General features: G+C 34.2%; 1 protein-coding gene and 1 long non-coding RNA gene across 2 annotated transcripts in view; one reads left to right on the top strand and one right to left on the bottom strand.

Moving 5' to 3' along the window:
• Window positions 1-6,786: 6,786 nt before the first annotated feature.
• The window catches only part of LOC134662052 (uncharacterized), a 58,153-nt gene continuing 40,044 nt past the window's right edge, over window positions 6,787-24,895 (bottom strand). The window contains exons 6-9 of the mRNA XM_063518324.1: window positions 24,646-24,779; window positions 20,994-21,196; window positions 13,495-13,591; window positions 6,787-6,945 (exon numbers count right to left, since the gene is read on the bottom strand). Coding sequence (XP_063374394.1) covers window positions 6,839-6,945; window positions 13,495-13,591; window positions 20,994-21,196; window positions 24,646-24,779 — 541 coding nt within the window. The 3' untranslated portion in view covers window positions 6,787-6,838. The remainder of the gene's footprint in view (window positions 6,946-13,494; window positions 13,592-20,993; window positions 21,197-24,645; window positions 24,780-24,895) is intronic.
• The window catches only part of LOC134662201 (uncharacterized), a 216,802-nt gene continuing 202,885 nt past the window's right edge, over window positions 10,979-24,895 (top strand). The window contains exon 1 of the long non-coding RNA XR_010098030.1: window positions 10,979-11,127. This is a non-coding gene — a long non-coding RNA (uncharacterized LOC134662201). The remainder of the gene's footprint in view (window positions 11,128-24,895) is intronic.

The following is a 24,895-nucleotide window of genomic DNA, read 5'->3' as shown; positions in this document are numbered from 1 at the left end:
TGACAGGCGTCAAAACAAATTTCTTTGACAATTTAGTTGTCAAGTTCAAATCGACAACAAATGGCAGTTTTTGTACGTTTCTCCCGCTGTATAAGTTCGCTACGCCGAAAAAAAGTACTGTAAGTATTTTGTTTTGTAATTTTATGGTAGATTATTAGATAATGTATGTGTAGTAACTTAAGTCATAACTTAACTTAGTTATTGTTTTCTGATAAAATATTCGATCTAAAAGTTTCTGGTTCATATGAACCCTCTGCCCGTCTGGGGCACGTTCGAGTGGTTTATAAGTGGCCTCTGCCCTGCAGGGAGTTTACATGACGTTTAAGGGTAAGATTCATTACTATGAATGAACCTTCATAGTACAAAAGTAATTCAAACTAAGAAAAATATATCGCAATAATATTATATTTTCTTTTGGTTTTTTAATTAAATATTTATTCAACGATTAATCTTACGAGCCACGATATCCCCGCGAACTCTATATTCTTAATTAAATTTTGGGTTTAGGTATTATTTTATCGATTACATGTAAAGACGTGACTTACCCTTAAAACTACTCTGTATGGCTAACAAGGCAGTGGCCATATATGTGCCACGCAGCACCATTTTTAACGGGCAGAGGGCATATAAAAACCACCGGTTTTTTAATTAAATTAATGATAATAAAAAAAAAACAAGAAATTACTTTTCTTTTAACGCTATTATCTACCCGAATCAGTAATCAAAAATTCAAAAGTAAAAAATTCGTCAGGCCTGTTTAAGGGTTAAATAGTTTTACTTTTTAAAATTTAGAATAACCTTACCCATTCGCGCCTTTACAGATACCGTTATAGCGTGACCTGATGGGTGGAATGAAATGGAAATAAGGCGATTTCGTAAACTAAATGCATAACCGTTTTGTATTTCCTTATTTCCTAAACACCCTGTCACTCAAAGGATTCCGCGGTATTTCTGTTTCGTGATACAACCATTACTCGAGAAGGATTTACATATGGTTTTGCGGAATCTTGTTACTGAATTTTGAAATAATTGCAATTTTGGTTATAATGGCAGTAAATCTGCCAAATAGGTATCTTTTCAGGTAAACGGTGTTTTATATAACGTTCATTAAATGTTACTTAATAATGTAAAATAAAAGTCACATTTGAGAAGGGTCCTTGTGCTTCATATGCGTCAGAACCATCCCATCGGTAAAGGCTCCTTAAGCACAATATATGATGAAGCATTCTCGCGTCTTTTAATTGAAAATTCATTAAAAGGTCGTTACAGTATGTAAATGAGTATACAGTGAATATACTGACGTTACAGGAGACCTGGCTTCTTTCTTTTCACCTTGACATAGTATATTAATTACATATCACAAGGATTCTCTGGTGGAAAGCCAAAATATAAATTTAATAGGTATATTATTTTTATAAACATATAATTACCTATGTTAACAATTTAGCGAATATAAGAAAACGTCTGATTTATTGCCAAAATGTATTCTCCTTAAGATAAAACACGGGAAATGATGTCGGTATACGTAAACAATCACTTTGTATAAGATACTCACAACCGTCTCAATACGCAGTTTTTATTGCAGTCACTTTTATTAAGTCGAAGCAATTCGGCAGAGCATCTGAATTTCAAATAAGTCGTTTAATAAAACGCTTGTTTTCTACCGGAGCGAACAAAGGGGAAGCGTTGAAACTGACGATGGCTATAAATCTTTTCTGAATTGAAATGTAACAGCCAGTTTCAAATTTAATTGTTCTGTTTTAGCGGCAAGAAATGAATATGCGGATGGGTGCGAGGATGTGAATAATTTATTAATTGTTTGATGATTTGTCATGGAATATAAATCGTTTCTTGAAATTGGTACGTTTAAATAATATTTCTATAAATTTAATAATAGTTTTGAATGGTTCACGGTTGGTTTTACTAGACTTTATATTCTTGTAATAAGTATTCATTTGGCAAGAAACTCTAATACCTAAGTAGGTAGTTACGATTACTTCAAGTTGAAATTGCTATTTCCGGGAGTAAACTACTGAGCACTTTAGGTCTATTATCGCTTTTTATAAAAGTATTGAACACGCGCTGACTGAATACAATTGCTTGTATTCTAAATTAAATTATTTGAAGACAGTTTTTTTCAGTAAATTATCATTCACACGTGAATATATCGCACCCCTTCTATTATTTACACATACTCACTATTATTACGTTCGCTACGTGGAAATTTCGTCTGCGAAGTGGCTTTATGAAGCTACTTCTCGCTCGACCTCATTATTCGTTTCATGTTATTTAAATTTAAATTCTATTTTTTAAAGTTATGAGTATAATTTACAATTAATCGGTCAATAACATAAGACACACTAAACATTATTAATTGCATGTTAAACTGTCCAGATGATGTGATTAAAAGTCAGCAAAAATAGGAATAATGATGTGTCAGGGAGTTGAAAACAATTTAGTAAAGAGCATTTAAATGAATTCTCACTTCGTATTGGACGTTTTAATTTCGTAAAGTTAAGGTTTTAAAACGATGGAAAAAAAAGGTTGCTTGTCGGCGTTTACGAATATTAAAAACGTTTTAGAGTTCTGTTTCCTTAATAACTCTTGTGCTTTTGTCATGCCTGTCTGTCTATTCGAATATCATAGCCATTTTACCCAATAGGTAAACTATAAGACCTATATTAATGAAATTGAGCTGCAATGAATGAAGCTTAAAGTATACGTATGTATAGGTATCGTTCAGCACAAGTTTTCAGACTTCTGAACTTCCAATGTAAATTAAAGTTTTTTAACCTTTTAGACGCCAATGACCGATATATCCGCACCGTAGGTTCAACGCCAAAGACCGATTAATCGGTCACAGACTACAGAACAACACAGACCTACGTGCATATGCATAAAGTTCAAATTCAGTTTTGACACTTCGGTGACGTGGCGTCAGTGTGACAGCTTTTGTGTTTGACACGGCATCGAAAAGGTTAACAAATAGTAATTGACTAATGTACCTACAAGATTTCAGAGCCCGTCATATCTTGTTTTTTTTTTAGCTACGTATGTAAAATAGACACGTTAGGTCATTTAAAGCTATCTAAATTTTCAACATGCCCCAAAAAAGGGCTAGAACATTTTGAAGAACAGCAAAGCAGTGAATTTGTTTATTTAATGTTATTAACGCAGTCGTCTAAACGCTTTGTGTTTGTGTTTATTTATTTAAAATAGTCTTGCAAACTTACTCAGCACTATCAAACAAAAGATAATACTCATTTGTAATTCTGATTCTAGTCTGGTTGATCTGAATGCAAGGCAATCTAATATTTATTTTGTAAGCCTCATACTGTTTCTACTAGTACTGTTACGCAATTGAAATCCGTATTTGAGATTTTTAGCTTCAATTTTTGTTTGTACGCAAAACGAATAAAACTTCTAACCTACAAACTAATATTTACTATTTAATTGGCTTCAGTTTGTGATATTTAAGAAAAAGAGAGTTCACATTACCTAGACGTTTGAAATGAGCACTTAAATGAAGCAACGTTCTGAGGATGATAAAATTGTTATTCATGAATACGTATTCTGTTAGAAATATGACTTGACTTAAGTAAAGTGTTTACCTTTTATATAAAGGCAACCCAAACAGCGGCGTACGTATACCTACCTCTTTTATTATTTAAAAATAATATCAACGTATCACTTCACTACATAGTATAAAACAAAGTCCCGTCCTGCTGTCTGTCTGTCCCTATGTATGCTTAGATCTTTACAACTACGCAACGGATTTTCATACGCTTTTTTAATAGATAAAGTGATTCAAGAGAAAGGTTTATGTATAATTTGTTAATCCGTGCAAAGCCGGGGCGGGTCGCTAGTTAGGTATAAACCTCTTTGGCAGATGAGTTGTTGTGTTTTATCTATTTTCGTAATATAAATATTAAAGGGTGTCTAATTAGGTAAACTTTGTCAATATAAGTCTCTCGAATACTTGCTTATTGCAATTAGAGACAGACATAATATTATTGGTTTGTTAATTATAACAATATTTACTTGCGTACTTTTGCATGCAATTTATGAGTATGTTAACACCACCAAAAGCATAATACGTGTTATACGTGTTTAGTCTCTCTGCTAGGCATTATCAGGAGATGCTGGAAATGTAGTCAGTGCTAGTTATTGGTATGTGGATATAAAGTCCTTTTTTTATTCGGTAGACTAAAATGACATTTCATAGTATGAAATGACATTTTATGTTCATACTATGAACTGTCATTTCAGTCTACCGAATAAAAAAATAGACTTTAGATTGACTGAAAAATTAAAATCCAATATTTAGTGCTTACACCTTTATTATAAAAATCTTACCATTATTACAATATAATACATCTAATAATTATAAAGTTATTCACTATTTACGCTAAATCAACAGTCAACCAAAGCACCGATCCATATTATATAAACTTTGTTTACAATACATAATATGAATATTATTACAATTTCCACTTTGAAGACTTTGATAAACAAACACATCTAATAGAATAGAATAAGAGTTAACGCAAAAACATTTTGCAATTTCAATGCCATTACGCAATAAATATGTATTTTATACTAACAGTTACTACCATATGGACTTTAGTACTATGTACTAAGTAAATACATAATCATTTTATAAACTGTATAACGTATGAATGTGTTAGTAAAAATAGACGATAAAACTTTATTCCGTGCGATTAATAAAGGGATCGTTTTCATCTCATATTGCATATTTAATAAAAAAGTTGGTGTAATTTGTTCATAAATATGTATAAATTTTTTCACCTTATTGCAACGGATTAAGGTGAAGAAAAGTATACATATTTATGAACTCGACTGTATCAGTTGAGGCTGAAAATGATTTAAAAACAAATAAATATCGAGACTTAAAGATTTTACATCTCAATCTAGTTAATTGTTTAATTAAAAGGCATACCTGTATTTATGGTCATTATTGTTTGGCAGATGAAAACGATCTTAGTCATGTGATTTAAGTCAAAAATTAAATTTTAGTTATTTATTTACAAGTGACGTGCAATTTGACAGTTGAGTCAGTAAGTATACATTTTAATGTTTTTATTTTTATTTGTTCCACTATGTTAACATTTCTTATAAATATTCTTTGGCATGGTTATGATTATTTATATTAATCAATGTGCTGTAAAATAAATTTTTAATAAATATACCAGTTTAGATAAACAAATTGTTTAGACAATATAAAGATATGCTTATAAGTTACTTTAGAAAATTAAAATGTTTATACTTTTTTTATTATAGAGTGCATTTAATGATATGAAGTCAAGATATCTTTAATACGTATTAGGTATCTATGATATGTTTAACGCTATAAACAACAGACAGAGTACACCAACTTTAAAAAAATGCCGGATAGATTTCATATTGACGTTACGACATTATTACCTCTAATATCATGGACTTTTTTTTAAATTATTTATTGTGCTGTTTAATGATTTTGTACAAAAAATAAAAGAAAAAGTGCTTTCCATTTCTAACATTCATCATTTTATTTTGCGCTTTGAGATTTAGTTTTATTGAAAACTTTAGATTATTGAAAATCGTAACGTCGACTACTTCACGAATATACTTGTATGTGTAATATTTGATACTGTTGGTACATACAATATGTACACTCTCACTAATGGTCCTTAATGTTTAATATACAAGACCCTCGGACGGTATTTCTGCTCCATGTTAAGATCTTTATACATTCACTTTTACAAACGCTGACTTATTTATATAACATCATAATGAAATATTTAAAAGATCGTTCATAAAGTCAGCATAAGAATATCATCATCTGAAATACAATCCTTTACATTTCTAGAAATGTTATTCTTTTCTTTGAAAAGTAAAGAATATTATATCAGTATAAGAGAATCAATAAAAATAATTACAAAGTCAATCAAAAACGTCAAATGTATATAAAGTCTTACTTTCATTATTTGTAATATTCGGCTTTCGGCAATATTTTCAATACAAAACTAGCTATTTTTAAACAATTACGTAAATTAAAGGTATTAATGATAAAGTAAGCAGCAGGATGCCCGTCTAACACCGATCTGTGCGAACAATTTTGCCGTAGAATCAATAAAAAACTAAAGTTATCTGATTTCAGATTAATTAAATACCTAAAGCTGCGTTTACTTTTGACTTACGTAATTCTAGAAAGCGTGAAACCCCATGAAATTTATTTGATTTTTTTTTCCAAACGTATCCTCAAATCCTGTATTACAAGTTTTTATTTTTTATATAAACATGATTTCAAGGGCTATAATTTAGCTCGCTCCTAATATCATCACAAGTTTCAAGTTTCAAGAACCTGTTTGAATAATTTAAAGCATTACGAAGTTTAGTAGCTAAGAAAGGTCACGGTCGCGGAATAAGATTTATATCTTTAATTTTCAGCCTCATGACTCATGACTTTCGGCCATATTCGAACTTTAAGATACGTCAAATACTAGAGATTGAAACGATATGGATTGGATATGTCAGTCTCAAACAAGTGTCAAAAGTGACGCATTTGTTTGAAGAAACGTCACTTTTGACACTTGTTTGACACTGACATATCCATTCGATATCGTTTCAATCTCTAGTATTTGACGTATCTTAAAGTTCGAATATGGCTGTGTACTCAAGTTAAAATTGATACAAATTTTGCATAAAATAAAATATTCTCAAATTACTATATTAAAACTAAAGCGCACCGTCATACAATAATGTAATTAACATGTCAACTCGAATGATTCAAGAACACATAGAACCAATCACTAGCGAACTAAGTTGTCTAAGTAGGTCACCTGTCTTCGTAGCGCATGACAAGTACGAGTAGCATCGACAACAATAGGCTCGTATAGCTGGATTTAGTCTTCACGCCGCTCTGTAGCTCGGCCAAGCTGGAACCTGTTAGCGAAAGCAACTCTGTTAAACACATTTACATTAAAATACATGAGGGATTTTTATCAGCTAAAGCTTTTATTTATTAGGGCGAGCGAAGCGAGCCCTATCACTATTCGACAAACTATGCATTCTTGTGGTACACTTTACGGAAAAACTACTGCACTGTTAGGTTTGAGATTTAACATAGTAATTTAAATTCATGTCTAGATGTGTTATCAAACATAAAAATATCATTTTATAAACCTAAAAAAATTAAATAATGTAATAACACTTTGTATTACTACTAGCGCCATCTGTTGGCAAAATAATGAATTAACATTCGTGCTAATGTTAATTATTTATTTCTCTAACAGATGGCGTTAGTAGTAAAAAAATAAATATTGGACGTCGTAATACAAATTGACTAAGCCCCAGAAAAGCTCAAGAAGGTTTGTGTTGTGGGTACTCGGACAACGATACCTATGTGGTGTTTTCAATTTCATGTCGATGGTGCTTATACGCCATTAACAACGATGAATACAAAAATGGGTTAAAATTTTGGAATCAGACCCACCTCGCTTCGCTTGGTTTGATTCCCAATTTAGCATAGAGTTTGTGCGGAAAGAGAAGAGTCGTGGATTGTATTGGGCCCCATACATTCCACGACTCTTCTCTTTTCGCACAGACTCTATAAGTTTTTGTGAATACCTACTAGAACAATCAATCTTGCTGTATATTCACTGCGGAGGTCAATTTACTCATATGTTTTGTGACGCTGATGAACTGATCAGTCATGTTAAGTTAACAAACGTAAATCGGGTATTTTTAGTTCGAGAAACAGTTTTGGCGCCATTCATTTATTACGTAAGATGATTTTGGGGCGGAGGGGGGTCGCAGTTTTTTCTTACTAGGGGGAGGGAGAGGGTTTTTATAGTTCTTACGTAAGTAAGATCACAAAGATGCGTTTTCTTTAATTTCTACGAAATTATGACGTTTAAAATAATAATAATACTTCCACACTCTATGCTATAAAACACGGTGCAGAGTTAGCTTAAACGAGCTCAAGTACCTTTGTCCTGTACAAACGTACGTACAAATAAATATTCATAAAAATATTTTTTTGAATAATAAACACTAAAACAAACCAAACGTGTACTCATGTTTTCCTTAAGATTCTAACGTAATATATGCTAATATAGGAGTGAGAGGGGGGTCAGCCTATTTTTATTATTTTTTTACATATAGGGAAGGGGGTCAAAAACTGGCCAAAATGGTCTTACGTAATCAATGAATGGCGCCTTTAGTGTTACTATTGCTTGGAACAGCTAAAATTATAAATTATAAATAAAGATCAAATTATAATACAAACTTCAGCGGCTTAGGGCCGATATACACCACTGCAACTTGTATGGGAACTACACGCCAACTGCACGCCAATTGCAACGTCGGCGTGCAGTTCAACAAAATGGCCAGAACCCTGGCAGTTCCTAGTGGAACTCAGATTTGGTGCAACACAGGCACACGCTGTCTTAATCAATCGACACGTCTTGATGAGCACTTATAGAGCTGATGCCGAACCTTAGCTGTACCGAGTGGAACTCAGGTTTGATGCAACATAGAGACACACGATGTTTTGGACATCCGACTCGTCATGATGAGCACTTGGGAGAGCAGTACCCAAGATAGAGCTGATGCTGAACCCTGGCACTACCTAGTGGAACTCAGGTTTGTTGCAACATAGGCACACGCTCCATCCGACTAGGCCATCCGACTCGTATCGATGAGCACTTAGGAGAGTAATACCCAAGATAAAGCTGATGCTGAACCCTGGCTGTACTTATTGCAACTCAGGTTTGGTGCAACATAGACACACGCTGTTTTGGACAACCAACTCATCATGATGAGCACTTCGGAGAGCAGTACCTACCCAAGATAGAGTTGATGCTGAACCCTGGCAGTACCTAGAGTGGAACTCAGGTTTGTTGCACTTAGGAGATTAAGTACCCAAGATAGGTTTGGTGCAACAGGCACACGCTGTTTTGGTCATCTGACACGTCTTAATGAGCACTTAGATAGAGCTGATGCTGAACCCTGGATGTACCTAGTGGAACTGTGTGTGTGTGTTTATGTGCGGAGCAGCGTGATTACCGCCAGTAGGTGTCCAGACGGGATAATTTTTCGCTCAACTGTGTGGTGTGGACGCAAAAATTAAATTCAAGGACATTGGCTCGCTGACCCAACATTATATAAGAATGCCAGTTGGCTTCCTTACAAAAAGTACTGGGCGACCGTGTAGGATGTAATAATAAGCGCTTATGAAATTGTATATTATATGTGGATGATATTGGCAATTTGATTTTGTCGTCTGGACACGTTTTTAATGGACAAAGTGAAAGCTGTAACAGACAGGCGTACCAGACAGCAACCGGGGTCCGGTTAGTATATTTCTTTCTTGCTCTCACTTATAGCTGCGTTCTTAACGGGCCCACTCGATCGATCATGGAACAAGCCTCGGACTGGATCAAAGTCGCGGTCCGGTACGTTTAGGTAGGAAAACTCCGCGAGCCCTTACAAAGCTCTGCTTTTTGCTAGTTTATATTAGTATATTACGTTCATAGTATGAAATATCTGTCATTTTCCTATTTTAGCTACCTTTGACCATTACTGACTTAATTTTTTCCATATGGGTATTTGAATATTTTGTCAAATTTGGTTCTGACTGAGATTCATAAGAAATCTATGCATTTCTTATCTCTGTACTCTTGTACGCAATTTTAAATTATTTAATGATATCTTAGACATTACTTATATTTCTAATCCTGTAATTTTTGCAGTTATTATTATAGATAACTAAACTAAAATAATTTATGGTACAAAAAAATGGATAGAGCAGTCGTAGAGCTTAGGTGACTGTAGCATAGAAAAATGTTGTATACCTCACCTTCGATTTCGTCTACGGCTTAAGTTGTTACTCACACAACTCGCCTTTTTGACCTCTTATACAAATGCAACCATAAATGGATGCTGATAAGCAATAATGTGTCAACCCACAAAAACTTAAAAAAATAGATTTTAATGCCATATTGTAGCTGGTCCGCTCGACTTCATTTTGCAAAAATGACCTTAGTGATTTGAAATGTATAAATATTCCAAAAGAAGGAAAAAAGGTTAACACAAATCCGTTAACACGTGTTGTCTGTTTTGCATTAATGCGTTTAGTGTCTTAACTTATTGCAGTAATGGCCAGAGGGCGTACTATAATGTCAATAATGTCTTAAGAGAGGTTAACTCATTATTGCGGAAATCATATTAGTCCTGTTTTACCAGAAGCGCTATGAAGGTAAATGTTGCTAAAAATGATGTTTATAATAAGTAATTTTACGAATTTAGTGCATAAATATGTTAATTGTTGCGGTTTTAACTAGATAAATACTAATGCCGATCGAAATAAGGTATTTATAAAGCGTAATCACATTATATTTTAAGGGTTTAATTTTTGAGGAAAGCTTGCCGAATTAAACTAAACAAAACAGCAAAGTGCTGTAGTTTTTCTAAGCAACTCATTTTAAATGCCAAATTCAACAATTTGAATGTATGTGCATTCGTAAAATATTTTTATTTTTATAATTATAATGATTTTAAATAACTTGTTACACTTGAATCATTCTTGCAAATCGAAAAAAAATCGAGGCTTGATTGATTATTGTAAAACAAAATTTATAGTACCTTAGTATTTAGCCACAACAAGTTATGTGCTATAACATGTTGATTATAAGTTTACAGGCAGATTTACACAATTGGCAAAACTGTGTTAAGTATAATGACACGTTCTTGAGAAAGTTTGACGTCATGATGCAATTCGCAATAAACAAAAAGCGGCCAAGTGCGAGTCGGACTCGCCCATGAAGGGTTCCGTATTTAGGCGATTTATGACGTATAAAAAAAAACTACTTACTAGATCTCGTTCAAACCAATTTTCGGTGGAAGTTTACATGGTAATGTACATCATATATTTTTTTTAGTTTTATCATTCTCTTATTTTAGAAGTTACAGGGGGGGGGACACACATTTTACCACTTTGGAAGTGTCTCTCGCGCAAACTATTCAGTTTAGAAAAAAATGATATTAGAAACCTCAATATCATTTTTGAAGACCTATCCATAGATACCCCACACGTATGGGTTTGACGAAAAAAAAAAATTTTGAGTTTCAGTTCGAAGTATGGGGAACCCCAAAAATTTATTGTTTTTTTTCTATTTTTGTGTGAAAATCTTAATGAGGTTCACAGAATACATCTACTTACCAAGTTTCAACAGTATAGTTCTTATAGTTTCGGAGAAAAGTGGCTGTGACATACGGACGGACAGACAGACGGACAGACGGACAGACGGACAGACGGACAGACGGACAGACAGACAGACATGACGAATCTATAAGGGTTCCGTTTTTTGCCATTTGGCTACGGAACCCTAAAAAGGGGATTATTGCGACAAATTTAAATTCATTACGAAAATTATAAGTATAAATCACTAGTATTAATTGTATTTAAACTGACAAATACAACAGTTTAACCAAAATCTTTAATTTTTAGAACAAACACTCAAAAACCGCGAAAAAATCTTTAGGCGCCGTTTTCTCAAAATGGTGCTTGTGTGGGTAAACACATTATTGCTTATCAGCATCCAAATACTATTAAATAATCAATGGCAAACCTAGCTTAGCTTTAATATTTGTCATTTAATACTGTGATAGTCTTTGTCAAGCAAATTGACTGAATACATAAGATAGGTACCATGAATAAATTTAATTCCTAAACGTGGTAATGCGGCAGCGCGTGCTACAGGAACACAAAAGCACCGTTACGCTATTGTCTGCTACTAAAACCTATTTACTTAATTTGACATTGTTGAGGTGTTAATGGTTATATTCGTTTTTACACGATTGCCCCAAAAAAGAGAGTGTATTGATGCTGTATAGTTAAGTCAATTGACCCAAGATTATTAAATATTAAGAATTAGGTTGGTTAAGTCTTGGAGGATACAACTAAACGGAGTAGCCATTAACAGGCTTTCCCCTCTGTCGAAAATAGGCGGCCAACGGTCATACACAATGTATGGACTGACGTTTATCTGACATGGCTATTTTTACGTTACGCATACATTTGACGTTCCCCTCCCCCGCAAAAATCGGCAGACTGTTTTGTACAGAAAATTACAGACATGGCGTCTCCGTTTGATTATATCCTCCAAGGGTTAAGTAGTTTAATAAAAAATACTTTTAGAGGAAGTAGGTATCCTGAGAAGTCAGCACAAAAAGTGCATATGATTTCTTTACAATTAGTATCGCACCACGGCACGACGACATGTTGTGATGTTATATAATGCACGTCCTAGATTTTCACGTCGCGAAACCGCATCATGACACGACATGGTATCGTGTCACTGTGTTTTGGCCTTACCATCTTTACTGACTAAAAATTTTTCCTTTACACAATATACAATCCTTTTTAATAAAAATGCCAGGCCCATGTAGAAGTAATTTTCTATACAAGTTAATGTCTTTATAAAATAATATATAACGGGATCCTTTTAGTACCCTTAAAAAACGATAATAAAGTTAACATTAACCTCGATCAAAAACAGGAAAACCAGACTTAAACTTCACTTTTCAGCGTTTGAGATAGGCACTAAGCTCGCGCTTTAACAGGGCTTTATCTGCCTTAAACCTGTCTAAAGTGTCTAGGATACCGGCGTTTAACGGTGTTTCAGTAACTGTAGCTTAATGTTAATGCTGGCTTAATTCTTACTCAGGCTTCTTAGAACCTAATAAAGGATCGTTATCGAATAGGTATCGCTTTATAGCAAGCACGTTATTATTCGATTTTAATGATAGCGGCTTAGTTAACTAAGTATACAATCGACCCATTTTTTTAATTGACTGAGAAATGGACAAAAAGCCATGACAATTTTTTTGGTACTTTAATTTAAGGTAAATTTAAGGTACTTTCGCTGTCTGCCTGTCCATTCGTTGTAAATACTACTAGTATTAAACGTTATAAAATTGTTGTTTGATGTTAAGGTAAACGTACTGGTGCTCGACGCGGTCCCAGTACATGTCATCCTGAAACTTAAGTCATTGTCAATAGAGGTGACAGCAGGGTGTCATCTATCGGGCATTAGCATGTCGAGCACTAGCACGTTTACCTTACAGAATTATTGGAGCGTGCACTTCTCCGAAACTTATACTAGACGCTAAAATGATTTAAATTTAATACTTATAGAGCTTAATAGGTGTCAGTTTTCATGCGATTGCTAAATATTTAAATCCAGAACTGCCAGCTTTGAAGGCTTTTTATTTAACAAATTATTTTAAACACTGGATAGTCAGATCGGTTCGGTAACAGACAGACAGGCAAACAGTTACTTTCGTATTTATAATATTAGTGGGGATTTACCATGACTCATGAGTTTATCTTATTCCTAGGGATTATACAAAAAGTTCTGCCACTAAGATATATCTGCGCCACATGTCTCACTGTCTAAGCAGTACGTACACATAAAATATATTAGGTACCTTGTAGCACATGTACTCTAGCAACTGCTTTCATGCGAAGGGGGGAATGTAGCGAGCAGGTGTAGTTTCCAGCGTCGTCCACTTTCAACCTTGCCACCTGTGAATAAGGCATATAATAAGTAGCAGTAGTTACCTTAAATATATTTGTCAAAATAAAGGGAAAATATAGATAAACTTGTAAGGTAAATTATGGACCTACTTAATGATGTAACCACTAACAATAAAGTTGTAGGCTTGATTGTCAGTCTCCGTCGTATAAATAGTTCGTTTCTTTTTAGTCGTTGTGATGGTAGCACAAAGTAACCTGAAAGTGTCATGCAATAGAACTTGCTAACTATGTAAACAAAAGTTACTAGTAAATTGAGATTCATTCTCAGTTTTAGTATGGCGGTTTGTTTACATAGTTAGCAAGTTCTATTGAATGACATTTTGAGATGCATTATGAAGCACACAGTAGCTAAGGGGTATCGCTAGCTTTTTTGAAATACTTATTCGGCTGTGTAGTAAATAAAAGAGCGACGGAGCTACATTTTGTCATTTAAAAAGGCAGAAACGAGAATTCTTCGGAAATCTTACTGAATGTTTAACGGTCAACACAATCCTGAAATGTCACTTTTTATTGGATTTAAATGATTAATGATGAGTTATTACTTCTTATAGAGAAGCTATACCAAACAATTGGGGCGTGAATCTCGCTACCAAAACGTCGTAAGCGCCGTGAAATTAAAGGCGCTTACTCGTTTAGGTCGCGAGATTCACGCTCCGCTTCCATAGCTTGTTGTCGGCCGACAATACATAGTAATTATATGGTATAGTATAGTATTCAATTTCTTCAATGACAATTTAACATCAAGTACCTATGCAGTAAGTGTGAATTCACCAATATATGTATATATGTAATAAAAAACTTGAAAATAATGTAAGTCGTAAAGCTTCGCAGATGAAAATGACTTATATTTTATTATATCCTGAACAACCGTCTTTTAACTCTATGGTATCGTTTATACGTGTACTTTCGAAAGTTCCATATACATTACCACCACACGTAGCATATTTAAGTGCCCACTTAATGCGAGGCAAATATATTACGGTAATTTACAGAACACAGGTAAAGGAACAGGGTTTTCCTGTTAAAGAACTGAATTAAAGCGAGAAAGCAAATTATTATAGAGTAAATTTGGTCTTGTGCTTTGTGTCACACTTAATAATTAGATGTTTCAATTTAACCATCGGTTAGGCGCATTAAGTAGGTTGTACCTACCTACCTACTTCTTTAAATAAAAAGTTACACTTTCTTCATGTGACTTGCTTTCCTATTATCACTACATATAATAGTAAGTATAAAACAAAGTCGCTTCCCGCTGTCTGTCTGTCTGTATGTATGCTTAGATCTTTAAAACCACGCAACGGATTTTGATGCGGTTTTTTTAATAGATAGAGTGATTCAAGAGGAAGGTTTATGTATAATTTGTTAACCCGTCCGAAGCCGGGGCGAGCCGCTAGTTTTATATAATTATAAAACATTCAAAAATGAATATGATAATGTATTAAGTAAAACAAATATCACTTTATAATAAAGCAACAAGGGCGAACATTGTAAACACATTCTTATTTGAGTAAGTCTGTGTTTATTTTACAAAACACATATTTGCGTTCTTTAAGCTTCTAGAAATGTAGTACTGAATATCTGAATATATGTTATTAAGGTGCGACTAGATTTCATCATTCATCGACTGCCCGCTCCAAAAGGCACTCAACCGAAAAGGTAACTTATGGTTATCACATGGAAAGTATCTTACAAATTGTTGTTTCCCTGTGACTATGAAAGCGTGCAGACGTAATTGTCTTGGCTTATAAAAGGTATAACAACTCAAGTGCCTGAAAAATATTTTCCTTAAGTCTGAAACCGTAAGGTCCAAAATAACAACGGTGAGTGTTTCCATAATGTAATTGCGGATTCTCTCACCTTGATGCTTAATGATAATGGGGCCGATAGCGCCGGAAAAACAAGAATTCGTTTATAGTCGGGTATTTTTTTGGGAATTAGATGAGTGTGAATTGTTCTTAGTGAGATATAGCAGAAACTTTGTTGTTTTGAGAGCTACAGCAAAAATATACATCATTACCTTTTTTCTGATACACATTTTATGGGTTCAACCAAATTTTCCTGTATGTAATATCCAATTATGGCATAACCCAGAGAGTAGACAGCCTGTAGCCTTAGTAGACGGGTAACATTTTGAGTGGTGACCATATGAAGAATATTGCAGCTCGTCCTTCCAACAAAATCGGCTAAAGGTCACGAGAAAAGGTGGCTTTAATGGGGAAGAGACACTAGCCCGTATAATGTAAATTCAACTAACTCTCGTAGAAAGCCTAAAGCCAAGAAACAGCTTTCTCCAAAATAATGTCTAAATTATTACGATTTTTAGCATAAAAGAGCGACAGAAAGATCGGCATTATTCAATCAATTATAGAATATACTGTACAAATTCCATTATCCCAGTCTTCACGAAGCAAACATTTATCGAAGATATTAGATTGATGTTATAAAAGTTAAATGTTTGTGTTTGCTTACAGAAAGTTGGTCCTAACCTCTACAGCGATCACATCGGCAGTGGTTCCACCCACACGCGGCTAATATGGCAATTAAATGCTATTAAGAAATGGGCGGTGAGTATTAGAGGAAAATTATAATGAAAAAAAAAAACAATATTCTTTATTTTGTGATATATAAGAGGAATATAGGTACGACGAGTTTAAGGGAAAGAGCCTCCCTGTAATCAAAAAGTAGCTTGTGTTGGGAGCTACCGCTCTGCCCTAGGTAACATAAAGAAGGATAGGTATAGCTATTAAATCCTAGTCCAATCGTTAGAACGAAGCGGAATTACAATTCTTCTTAGTCCGATTAATCGAACTAATAGAAAAAAAGTTCAAGTGGTCCGATCGGTAGGACGAAGCGGAATTAAAATTCCTGGTAGTCCAATTAATCGGACCAAGCGGAAAAAAAAGTTCATGTGGTCCGATCGGTAGGACAAAGGCAGTAGGACCACGTGGCCAGAGCGTTACGTTCCACCATACAATACAAAAAGCCATATTTAGTTACTTAGGTACATCGTTTTAATAAGAAGATAGTTTAAAAAAAACTAGTGAGGTTTTTAATTTATTTTCGCGGCAAGTATTTACAAATTTTTTATTTGTTTATTTTGCACCCCGGTTTAGAAGTATTACGGGCACACAATATGTTTGATTTTAGAGAGCGATTATTTCCAAAAGTATTTACTGTATCAAACTGGCTGTGACATGCCGAAACTTGCTATTTTCGCCATTTTACGGAAGCCTAATAATGCTTAAATAAATATTATTTCCCATTTAAAAATATTAAGACACCTTTATTTATGTATACGTAACTTTTAAGGGTGTTCGGCGTGAAAATCTAGTTTATTTACATTTAAAAAGTGTTTCTTGCAAATTTATGAAGGCACTCAATCCACGCCTCTAAGGTTTCCTAGCATTAGCGGTTAGTGCCGGCTCTTAACAAGTGATACTCGTAATTTAGCTCATGACACCCGCTACTACCTCTTATAAGGAGCTGTTCACATGCTGAGGCAACCCGACTTGCTTTTATGACAGGTTTTACTATGATAACCTACTTTCCATAGAATATACTCTTGATAGCAATTGTACGCTTGCCAGTTGAGCTAATTCATATTGACCCTATCATGTTCAAGTGTAATCGAGCTAGCAGTATAGCACTACTGTGTGCTATTTGGTACGATACATGTGAAAATGGCATAAAACTTATTTACATAACCAAGTAGAGCGAAATGGGGTGTAGCGCCATCAGCATGACGTCACGTTTACGGCCAATTCAATAATCTTCATAAAAATATGACTTATATTATATTAAGGCTTGCCCATGAAGAAAGTAACATTGCTGGATAATTAAGGTTTTAACTTAGGATTGTTTCTTTCTTGAGTTTTTCTTAATTGAAACGTGACGAATTTAATTTACCTGCCACTTTGGTTTATAGTTCGCAGCGATTTTGCTTTTGAAGCTAAAATTTCTTGGTTCCAATTCCGATAATGGTTGTACTTGTCTGTATGTTTGTTGATACAAATTTTATTGTAAACTAAAAAGTTTAAAATTAATAAAATATAAAAAAAAATAGATGTACAATGACGAACTTGTATAAATACTCTTCCCGTGAGACTTGCAAAAGAGCGCTAAGAGCAATTAAAGGGATGTTTACAAAAACAACATAACTGACTACACTGGTTGACACCTGAAACGATTAACAATGTTCTTAAAAAAGTGTCAACCGCTCTAAGCAGTTATGTTGTTTTTGTAAACATCCCTTCAATTGAAAGCGCTTTAATAGTGGAGAATCCCATAATTTCTTTGTTCAATAAATTATTGCTGCTACAATGTCTCGCGAATCTCTTGCCTCAATCTTATTTTCTGTATAAGAGCAAGCTGTTTTGTTTTTGTTTGACAACTTTTAAGATTCTGCGATGAAAGCGTAACGAATATCAATTTCAAATTCATAAGATTAAAAGATAACATTATTTAAACATGTTTTTTTAAATAATGGCACTCTGCTACTTTACTTGGCGCAGTGTTTGTAAATGTACCTTTACTTCACTGAGCTATGGTTACATTATTATTCACTCAAGAGCTGAAACGAAGCTCGCATAAACCGGTCCGGTAAATGGGAGCTAATTAGCTGTTAGCTAGATATGACACAGAACTTTTACACTAAAAGTAGATTCAAAGGCTCCTAGTACAGTAAAAGCTATTCATATTTATTTACTCTAGTACGATTTTGGAAGCCGTAAATTAGAAGGTTTTTTTTAAATTAACCTGTCGAATCCCACGATATGACGTCACCATAAGCGTTCTGGCTCATATATGAGCCGTGGGAGCTGACAGATTAAGATACTTAAAAGATAACTAATTAGGTAGGTACTATATAGTCCTCCTTACGAATTGCTGATTCGTAAACGGGCTGACAAAAGAATAAGAAGTATTACCGGCGCATGTTTTTTATTTAGAGTTTTAATGCGTTACTTTAGTCAAAGTCACCCTGTAGATATACCTAATCTACAGGGTGACTTTATAATTGCCAAGCTTGTCTGTAAATAATGTGCTATTCATGAAGTCTGGGAAATGTCGGAATATAACCAAAACTATAATCTAAACTTTACATTTTTGTTATTAGATTAAAAATGGTATTTTGGCGCGCAAACCAATTTCACATCTCAAAAGAACCTTCATTCTCTATAGATCCAACCAGTCGATCCAAGATAGATCCAGAGAGATTTTTTTTATTCGTTGAACCCACTGGATTGCGATAATTTCGTTTACAGAATCAAGGTTCGTTAGTTGTTTCCGAATGCATTCAGGCAAATATAATTCAACAACCATTGTTATCCATGAACAACTTAATCATTTAAATCTTTGTGTGAACGCATCATGCCATTGTGTCATTATGTGCGTAAATCGCGTAAATAATCGAATTTTATTTACCTAGTTGGGTAAGTAAGGTATGATAGCGCAAGTGGTGAGCGGTAAATGATGTTACTTTTTAAAGTAATAATCTGGTGTAAATAATATGAAAATATAGAAATCGGGGCAGAATTTATAACCGGAAATAAAAAATAAAACCATATGCTCATTTATACGGAGTTCTTTCTTAAATAGAAATCATAAGAAAATCCAACATCTTTATGATTGAGAGAAGCTTAGTTCAAAGCTAGATATTATTATGTAATATTATTTCAAACGAAATAGAAGCGACCACCTAAAATTAATATACTTTTTAAAATATAACTAAGGTAACTTCTATATTAAAATAATCAAACACGCGTATAAAGGGGCCCACTGATTAACAGTCCGAGTCCGACGCACGCTATCGGCCTGTCAGATAGAACAAAAAGTTGACAGTTCCGAACAACTGACAGGCCGATATCGTCCGGCGGACCGTCAGTCAAAATCAGTGGGCCCCTTTAGACATAATATTTACTATTAAATTATATATGTTTCAATATTTTCTATATTTATATGTATGTAGCAAATTGAAAATTTTTTTTGAATACCTAGTGATTAGGTTCATTATTATCCAAATTCATTATCCACTTAAAGCTAATAGGATAATCAAAAATTCATTGTGGACGTCATAAAGTTAATCAGCAGTCAATGGACGAGGGTGGAATGAATTAACGGATAATTGGAAACCGTTTAGAAGAATTAATAACTCATTAAAATGTATTAACGATGTATATGACGATAACAATGGTATTCGGCAACGTCATATCGCTGGGTGCGTAGAAAACATGCCAATCTTTTACGCTCCGTAGCGAATGAAACGCAACTGTCACTGTCGCACTAATATGGAACTGTGACACAAAGCGTTTCATTGTCGTAGTGCAAGCGAATGTCACCTTGGCCAGGCAACCTGAAGTGTTAGCAAACACAAATGTCGACTGAATGTGTCAGTCTGAATTTACTTTGTTGAAACGGGCGCTTTAGCTTGCCACTTCAAAACAAAACAAGGTTTTACTACCCCGCCATTTAATTTACGGAATATAAGGAATAACTTGAATGACACTTATTTAAACCCCTTTAAAAAATTACTAACGGGGCCTTTTTTTAATTTTGCCGCATATCCATTTAGCTTTGCAGTGGTGCAGTGCTGACATTAATCTTACTTAACAGGATTTAACATTGTGTAGAGTCCAGTTGAACTTACAAAGAAACATAAATTTGTCTATATTTATATACTCGTAATATTCAAATTGTATAGTAAGAGGTTATGATTTGAATTAGTTGATGCATCCGGAGCGAATTACCAAGAATACCTACAGCAAGCCTACTTATAACTAAGACGATTCATAAGGTAGAAAGTAATGCGGTAGATTCCTAGTAGCCTCAATTGCATTTGCCAAATCGTCAATTGTGTCGTTGTCTGGTTATTTAAAAAAAGTCAGGATTAAATTGAAAATCTTACCACGTAAGATTTAGATATACGTAAAATGGGAAACGAGAGATGTTTTTTAAATAAGTTTACGGTTTAAAGTGTCATTCAATTATAGTACTTGCTAACTATGTAAACAATCCGCCATACTAAAATGTACACTGAATGTCAATTTACTTTTGTTTACATAGTTAGCAAGTTCTATTGAATGACACTTTAGACACACGTATTTTTAGTCACTCGTACTACATACGCGAAGCACGGTCGTCGTGAACGCTGCTCGCGCGAGTGCCTAAAATACGTGAGTCTAAAGCGTAAAATTAAATAATTTTTTAATGTTAAGTATATCTCATGACAGTCCACGATGCCTTAGAAGTCGCAAGGGATCGGATAGGCTGGAAATCTGCGATCCGGAATCATTATTTATGTGCTCCACGTAGAAGGTCATGGCCCTCAGCACTGAGGAGAACGAAGCAAGAAGGAGGAGTATGTCTCACAACAGTTTGAATTAGATGTATTTACCTGTAAATGAGTAGTCATAGTCAGATGGTCGGTCTCGACCAGCACTCCCCCCCTTATTTCATCAAGTGGGACCGAGCTGTTGCCTCTGTACCACTGCAGCGTCGGAGCTGCCTCGCGCGAGTGGAGATGCAACACGGCGCATTTGAGGGAGAGGGTCTCTCCCGTCTCTAGGAAGGCCTCTTTGCTCATGGTGATTTCTGGTGCTGCAACAAATGCGAGTTGATAAAAGCTCATGTTTTAAAACAAAAAACAATATAAAAATGCTGTACCTAATTAGTATAAGGCAAAACAAATAATAACCGAAGTAATGTTGTCCCCGGATTATATTTCAGTTAAATTCTCTGCCTCTGATACACATAACAATAACAATAGTTGTTGATGTCAATACAAAGGTAGGTACCTTGTTTCAATAATAGGATGTTTGAAATAAATGCTTGTGAGTTTGCCCCGAAGGTATACACGCTATAGCCGAATTGTTTTAAAATACATTTGTCCCACTAGTAATAAGTTATTTTCGGCACATAACACACATAATATTCAGTTTTTTCTCATATTTGTTTAAAGTTGTGTCAGAACTGTGTTGTGTGCCCCAAAATGAAGGGAGTAAATGCTGCAATCTCATGTTCATTATACTGCATAAGTAATTAATTTTTCGTAATATCCTTGTATACTTGGAAGTTTAAAAGCCAGAGTTATTTTATTTCACATCGTTATATTCATTTCATGATCGGCATACAATTTGTAGACTCATTTTTTTAAATTCCCATGAGCTAAGTATTTGCCTACAAATACTGGCTGAAATAACTTTATTTACAAAACAATGTAACTAACAAATTTACATTTGTATCAAAATACACAAAATATCTACCGTTGTCAAAAAAAAATGAATGTTACCGTAAAACGGGGTAAGTAGGTTTCGCGGGGAGAGGTGGGTTATGAATGGGGAGAGAAGGTTTGAGAGGGGGGTGAGAAGGGATTTTAAGGCTACTGCTACAAAAATAATGTATTCCAATTTAAAATGGAGCTATAGTAATACGCATAATAAAAAAAAATCGGTCCAACAATCTCCCAAAATCACCTTTGTATGAAAACCCCTCTCACCCCAAATACGAGGCACTACGGGGTGAGGTGGTTTTCCTCTTTATCGTCAAAGTTATGAAATGGAACTACCCAAAATAAAATAAAAACTAAAATACAAACGTCCGGAACACTTATTATATACACCATTCAGTTTTCATATGTAAAAATAAAATGTTATCGAGGTTTGAATTTCAGTTTTGACCCTACTCACCCGATTTTACGGTACTAATATTGTTGCGTTTTCATAATGAAGGTCTTTTGTACAGAATGTACAGAATGATGGCTAAACAAGTTTAGTTCTTAACAATCCAATGTAAGCTTTTGTACAGAATGTACAGAATGATGGCTAAACAAGTTTAGTTCTTAACAATCCAATGTAAGCTTTACAAATAAATCCACATACGGATTTTCGGCTTTGAACAAGTAATTGGCAAAGATTACCAACAAGTCCATTTTATTGATCAGGGTCCGACAGAAACTAATGCATTGCAATACGGAACATTTCCTCTTTATTTGGATTAAACTACATACACCCAAATCCATTTATGTAACTAGGTTAAACTGTTCGCCTTTATTAGGGGCTCAATTAATACTCATTAAAGTAATCACCCTTGATTCTTATTCCGTTAAAAGTAAGAAAATTACTTAGTGAATGTTTCGCTGGTGGTATATCATTAGTTTTTAACAATCATTATTGGTGGTATGCAATTTGTTTGTAACATACGAGTAATATATGCTTATCTTATATGTACAGTAATACTGTTTTGTTTTTCAAACGCTTTTGTCTGTGGTAATTGCCAAAAATAAACGAGTCTAGTTTGAGTAATAGTTCATTGTTATAAAGTTCGTAATGAGTCGATATTATGTAGGTCCATTGTTTGATAAAAATGGATACATATTTAACAGAAAAGTTTTTGTTCTGACAAAAAGCTTATGTGAAGGTTTTTATAGGACATTTGTATGCCCTATACATAAAAAGTTTATTTTCTATACAAAGAGAACACCGCATGGCGCGAACATTGGTCATAAACGTGACAGTTCAAAATAATTAAAGGTACATAAATATTTGACCACAATTAAAAGCTTATGTGTTTTGTAAACTTTTATTATTCGAATTTCTTGCGTTTTATTTGGACGTAGGTAATCTGATCATCTGGTTTCATGGAAATGTCTTGAATTGTTCTCCCTATAGATGTAAAAGTCCATAGCAAAACTTTGTTTAACTTCAGTCACAATGGCACAAAGGCTCAGCGAGAAAGGTTCGACCCGAAAATTCCCGTAAGTTTTGGTTCTTCTCTTTACACACGCGATAATTGAGTGAAGTTTCTTTCACAACAAAATATAAAGTACTTATTATGTATAGTAAGAAATAAATATTAGTAACTAAAAGAATAAGCTCATGAAAAACAATAAAGTGTGTTGATCATTTGGACACCGCTTGGTTGCAACAAGAATATTGTATGACAATTGTCCATTATCAATACCCAACGGTTTTCAAATAACTTAATTAAAGCTCTTAAGAAGAAAATAAAATGTAAAAGGTCCCTATAATGACTCTCAGCTTGAGTTACAAAGGCTATTAGAGAGACCCTAGGGAGCTCGGAAAACAATTCTTCCAAGTCTAATACATATTGGTGCAGACATCGATAAATATTGGGAAGGAACACAAAAACCCGAAGGACCTCTCTGAAACTTTGCGTAGGTACCTACTCGGGTACGCCTCATATCTCTGTCATAAGAGTTTTGTAAAAGAATAAGCGTATTTCTTTTGCCAATTTTTGTTTAAAAAAATATTTGATTTTAGAAATTGCATTTTTAAACACTTACCTATTCATACTTACATAAGGGATTTATGGCGCAATATAGAAGGCTCTGCATTTTAGCGTAATAATTTAATTTTATGAACTATTTACCTACTAGCAGAACACAATATTAAAGTTAACATAAAATATTATATGGGAAGCCATTATATTCAAATATATTACAACGAGCCGTTGTTAATATAGGAATAAGGATAATAATGTTCCGGGAAATTTTATCAATTTTGTCATTGTCTATTTGATGCTAACTGTACATTAAACGTTTGATGTGAAATCAATGTCAGACAATTCAATCAATCTTTCGTTTCAACAAAAATATAATAAGGAAACGTTCCAAATAGGATTATTTGGAACATGTGCTAATTATTAGCATACGCGGTTTAACTATAATACGATAATGGAATTTTAGGAATAGAATGTGATATTGTGCAATTTCCTTTTTATTACTACTACATTTACTTGTTACCTTGCACCATATTTATGCGTTGAATGATAAAACAGTCAAATTATTTTCACGTCTATGTTGCAAGAGTGAATTATTCAGACTTGCAATATCATCATCTTGTCCTCCATTACGAGTCAATCTTGTCTAGCCTCCCGAGTCCCTGAGGCCTTTATAAAGGATTTAATTCAAATCGAATTTTGAATTAAAATTGAATACAAGAAGGTTCCAAATTCAAAACTGCAATAATGATAATAAGGGGGACTCAGGAGGCATAGCTTAGCCAAAAATTGTATTAACTTATACTTACGATGAACGGTCAGGCGCACTCGCCTCAACATCGGCGGGTGCGTGGACACGTGGCAGCAGTAGGTCCCAGAGTCCTGCACTTTTGCGTCAGAAAGAGCCAGCTTCCAGTTGTCACCTGCCAGATCCACTCTGTACCTGACAAGAAAAATAGTCGGTTAATATTTCAATGAAAAATAAACTACAAAAAAACACAAATATAAATCAAAACCTCAGTAAAGGTGCCCATTTTGCTCGCCGCGTTACCGCGTTGA

The sequence above is a fragment of the Cydia amplana genome, chromosome 1 (genome assembly GCF_948474715.1).
Source record: "Cydia amplana chromosome 1, ilCydAmpl1.1, whole genome shotgun sequence".
Taxonomy (NCBI): domain Eukaryota; kingdom Metazoa; phylum Arthropoda; class Insecta; order Lepidoptera; family Tortricidae; genus Cydia; species Cydia amplana.
The sequence above is the reverse complement of the archived record's forward strand: the minus strand, read 5'-3'. Positions and strand labels throughout refer to the sequence as shown.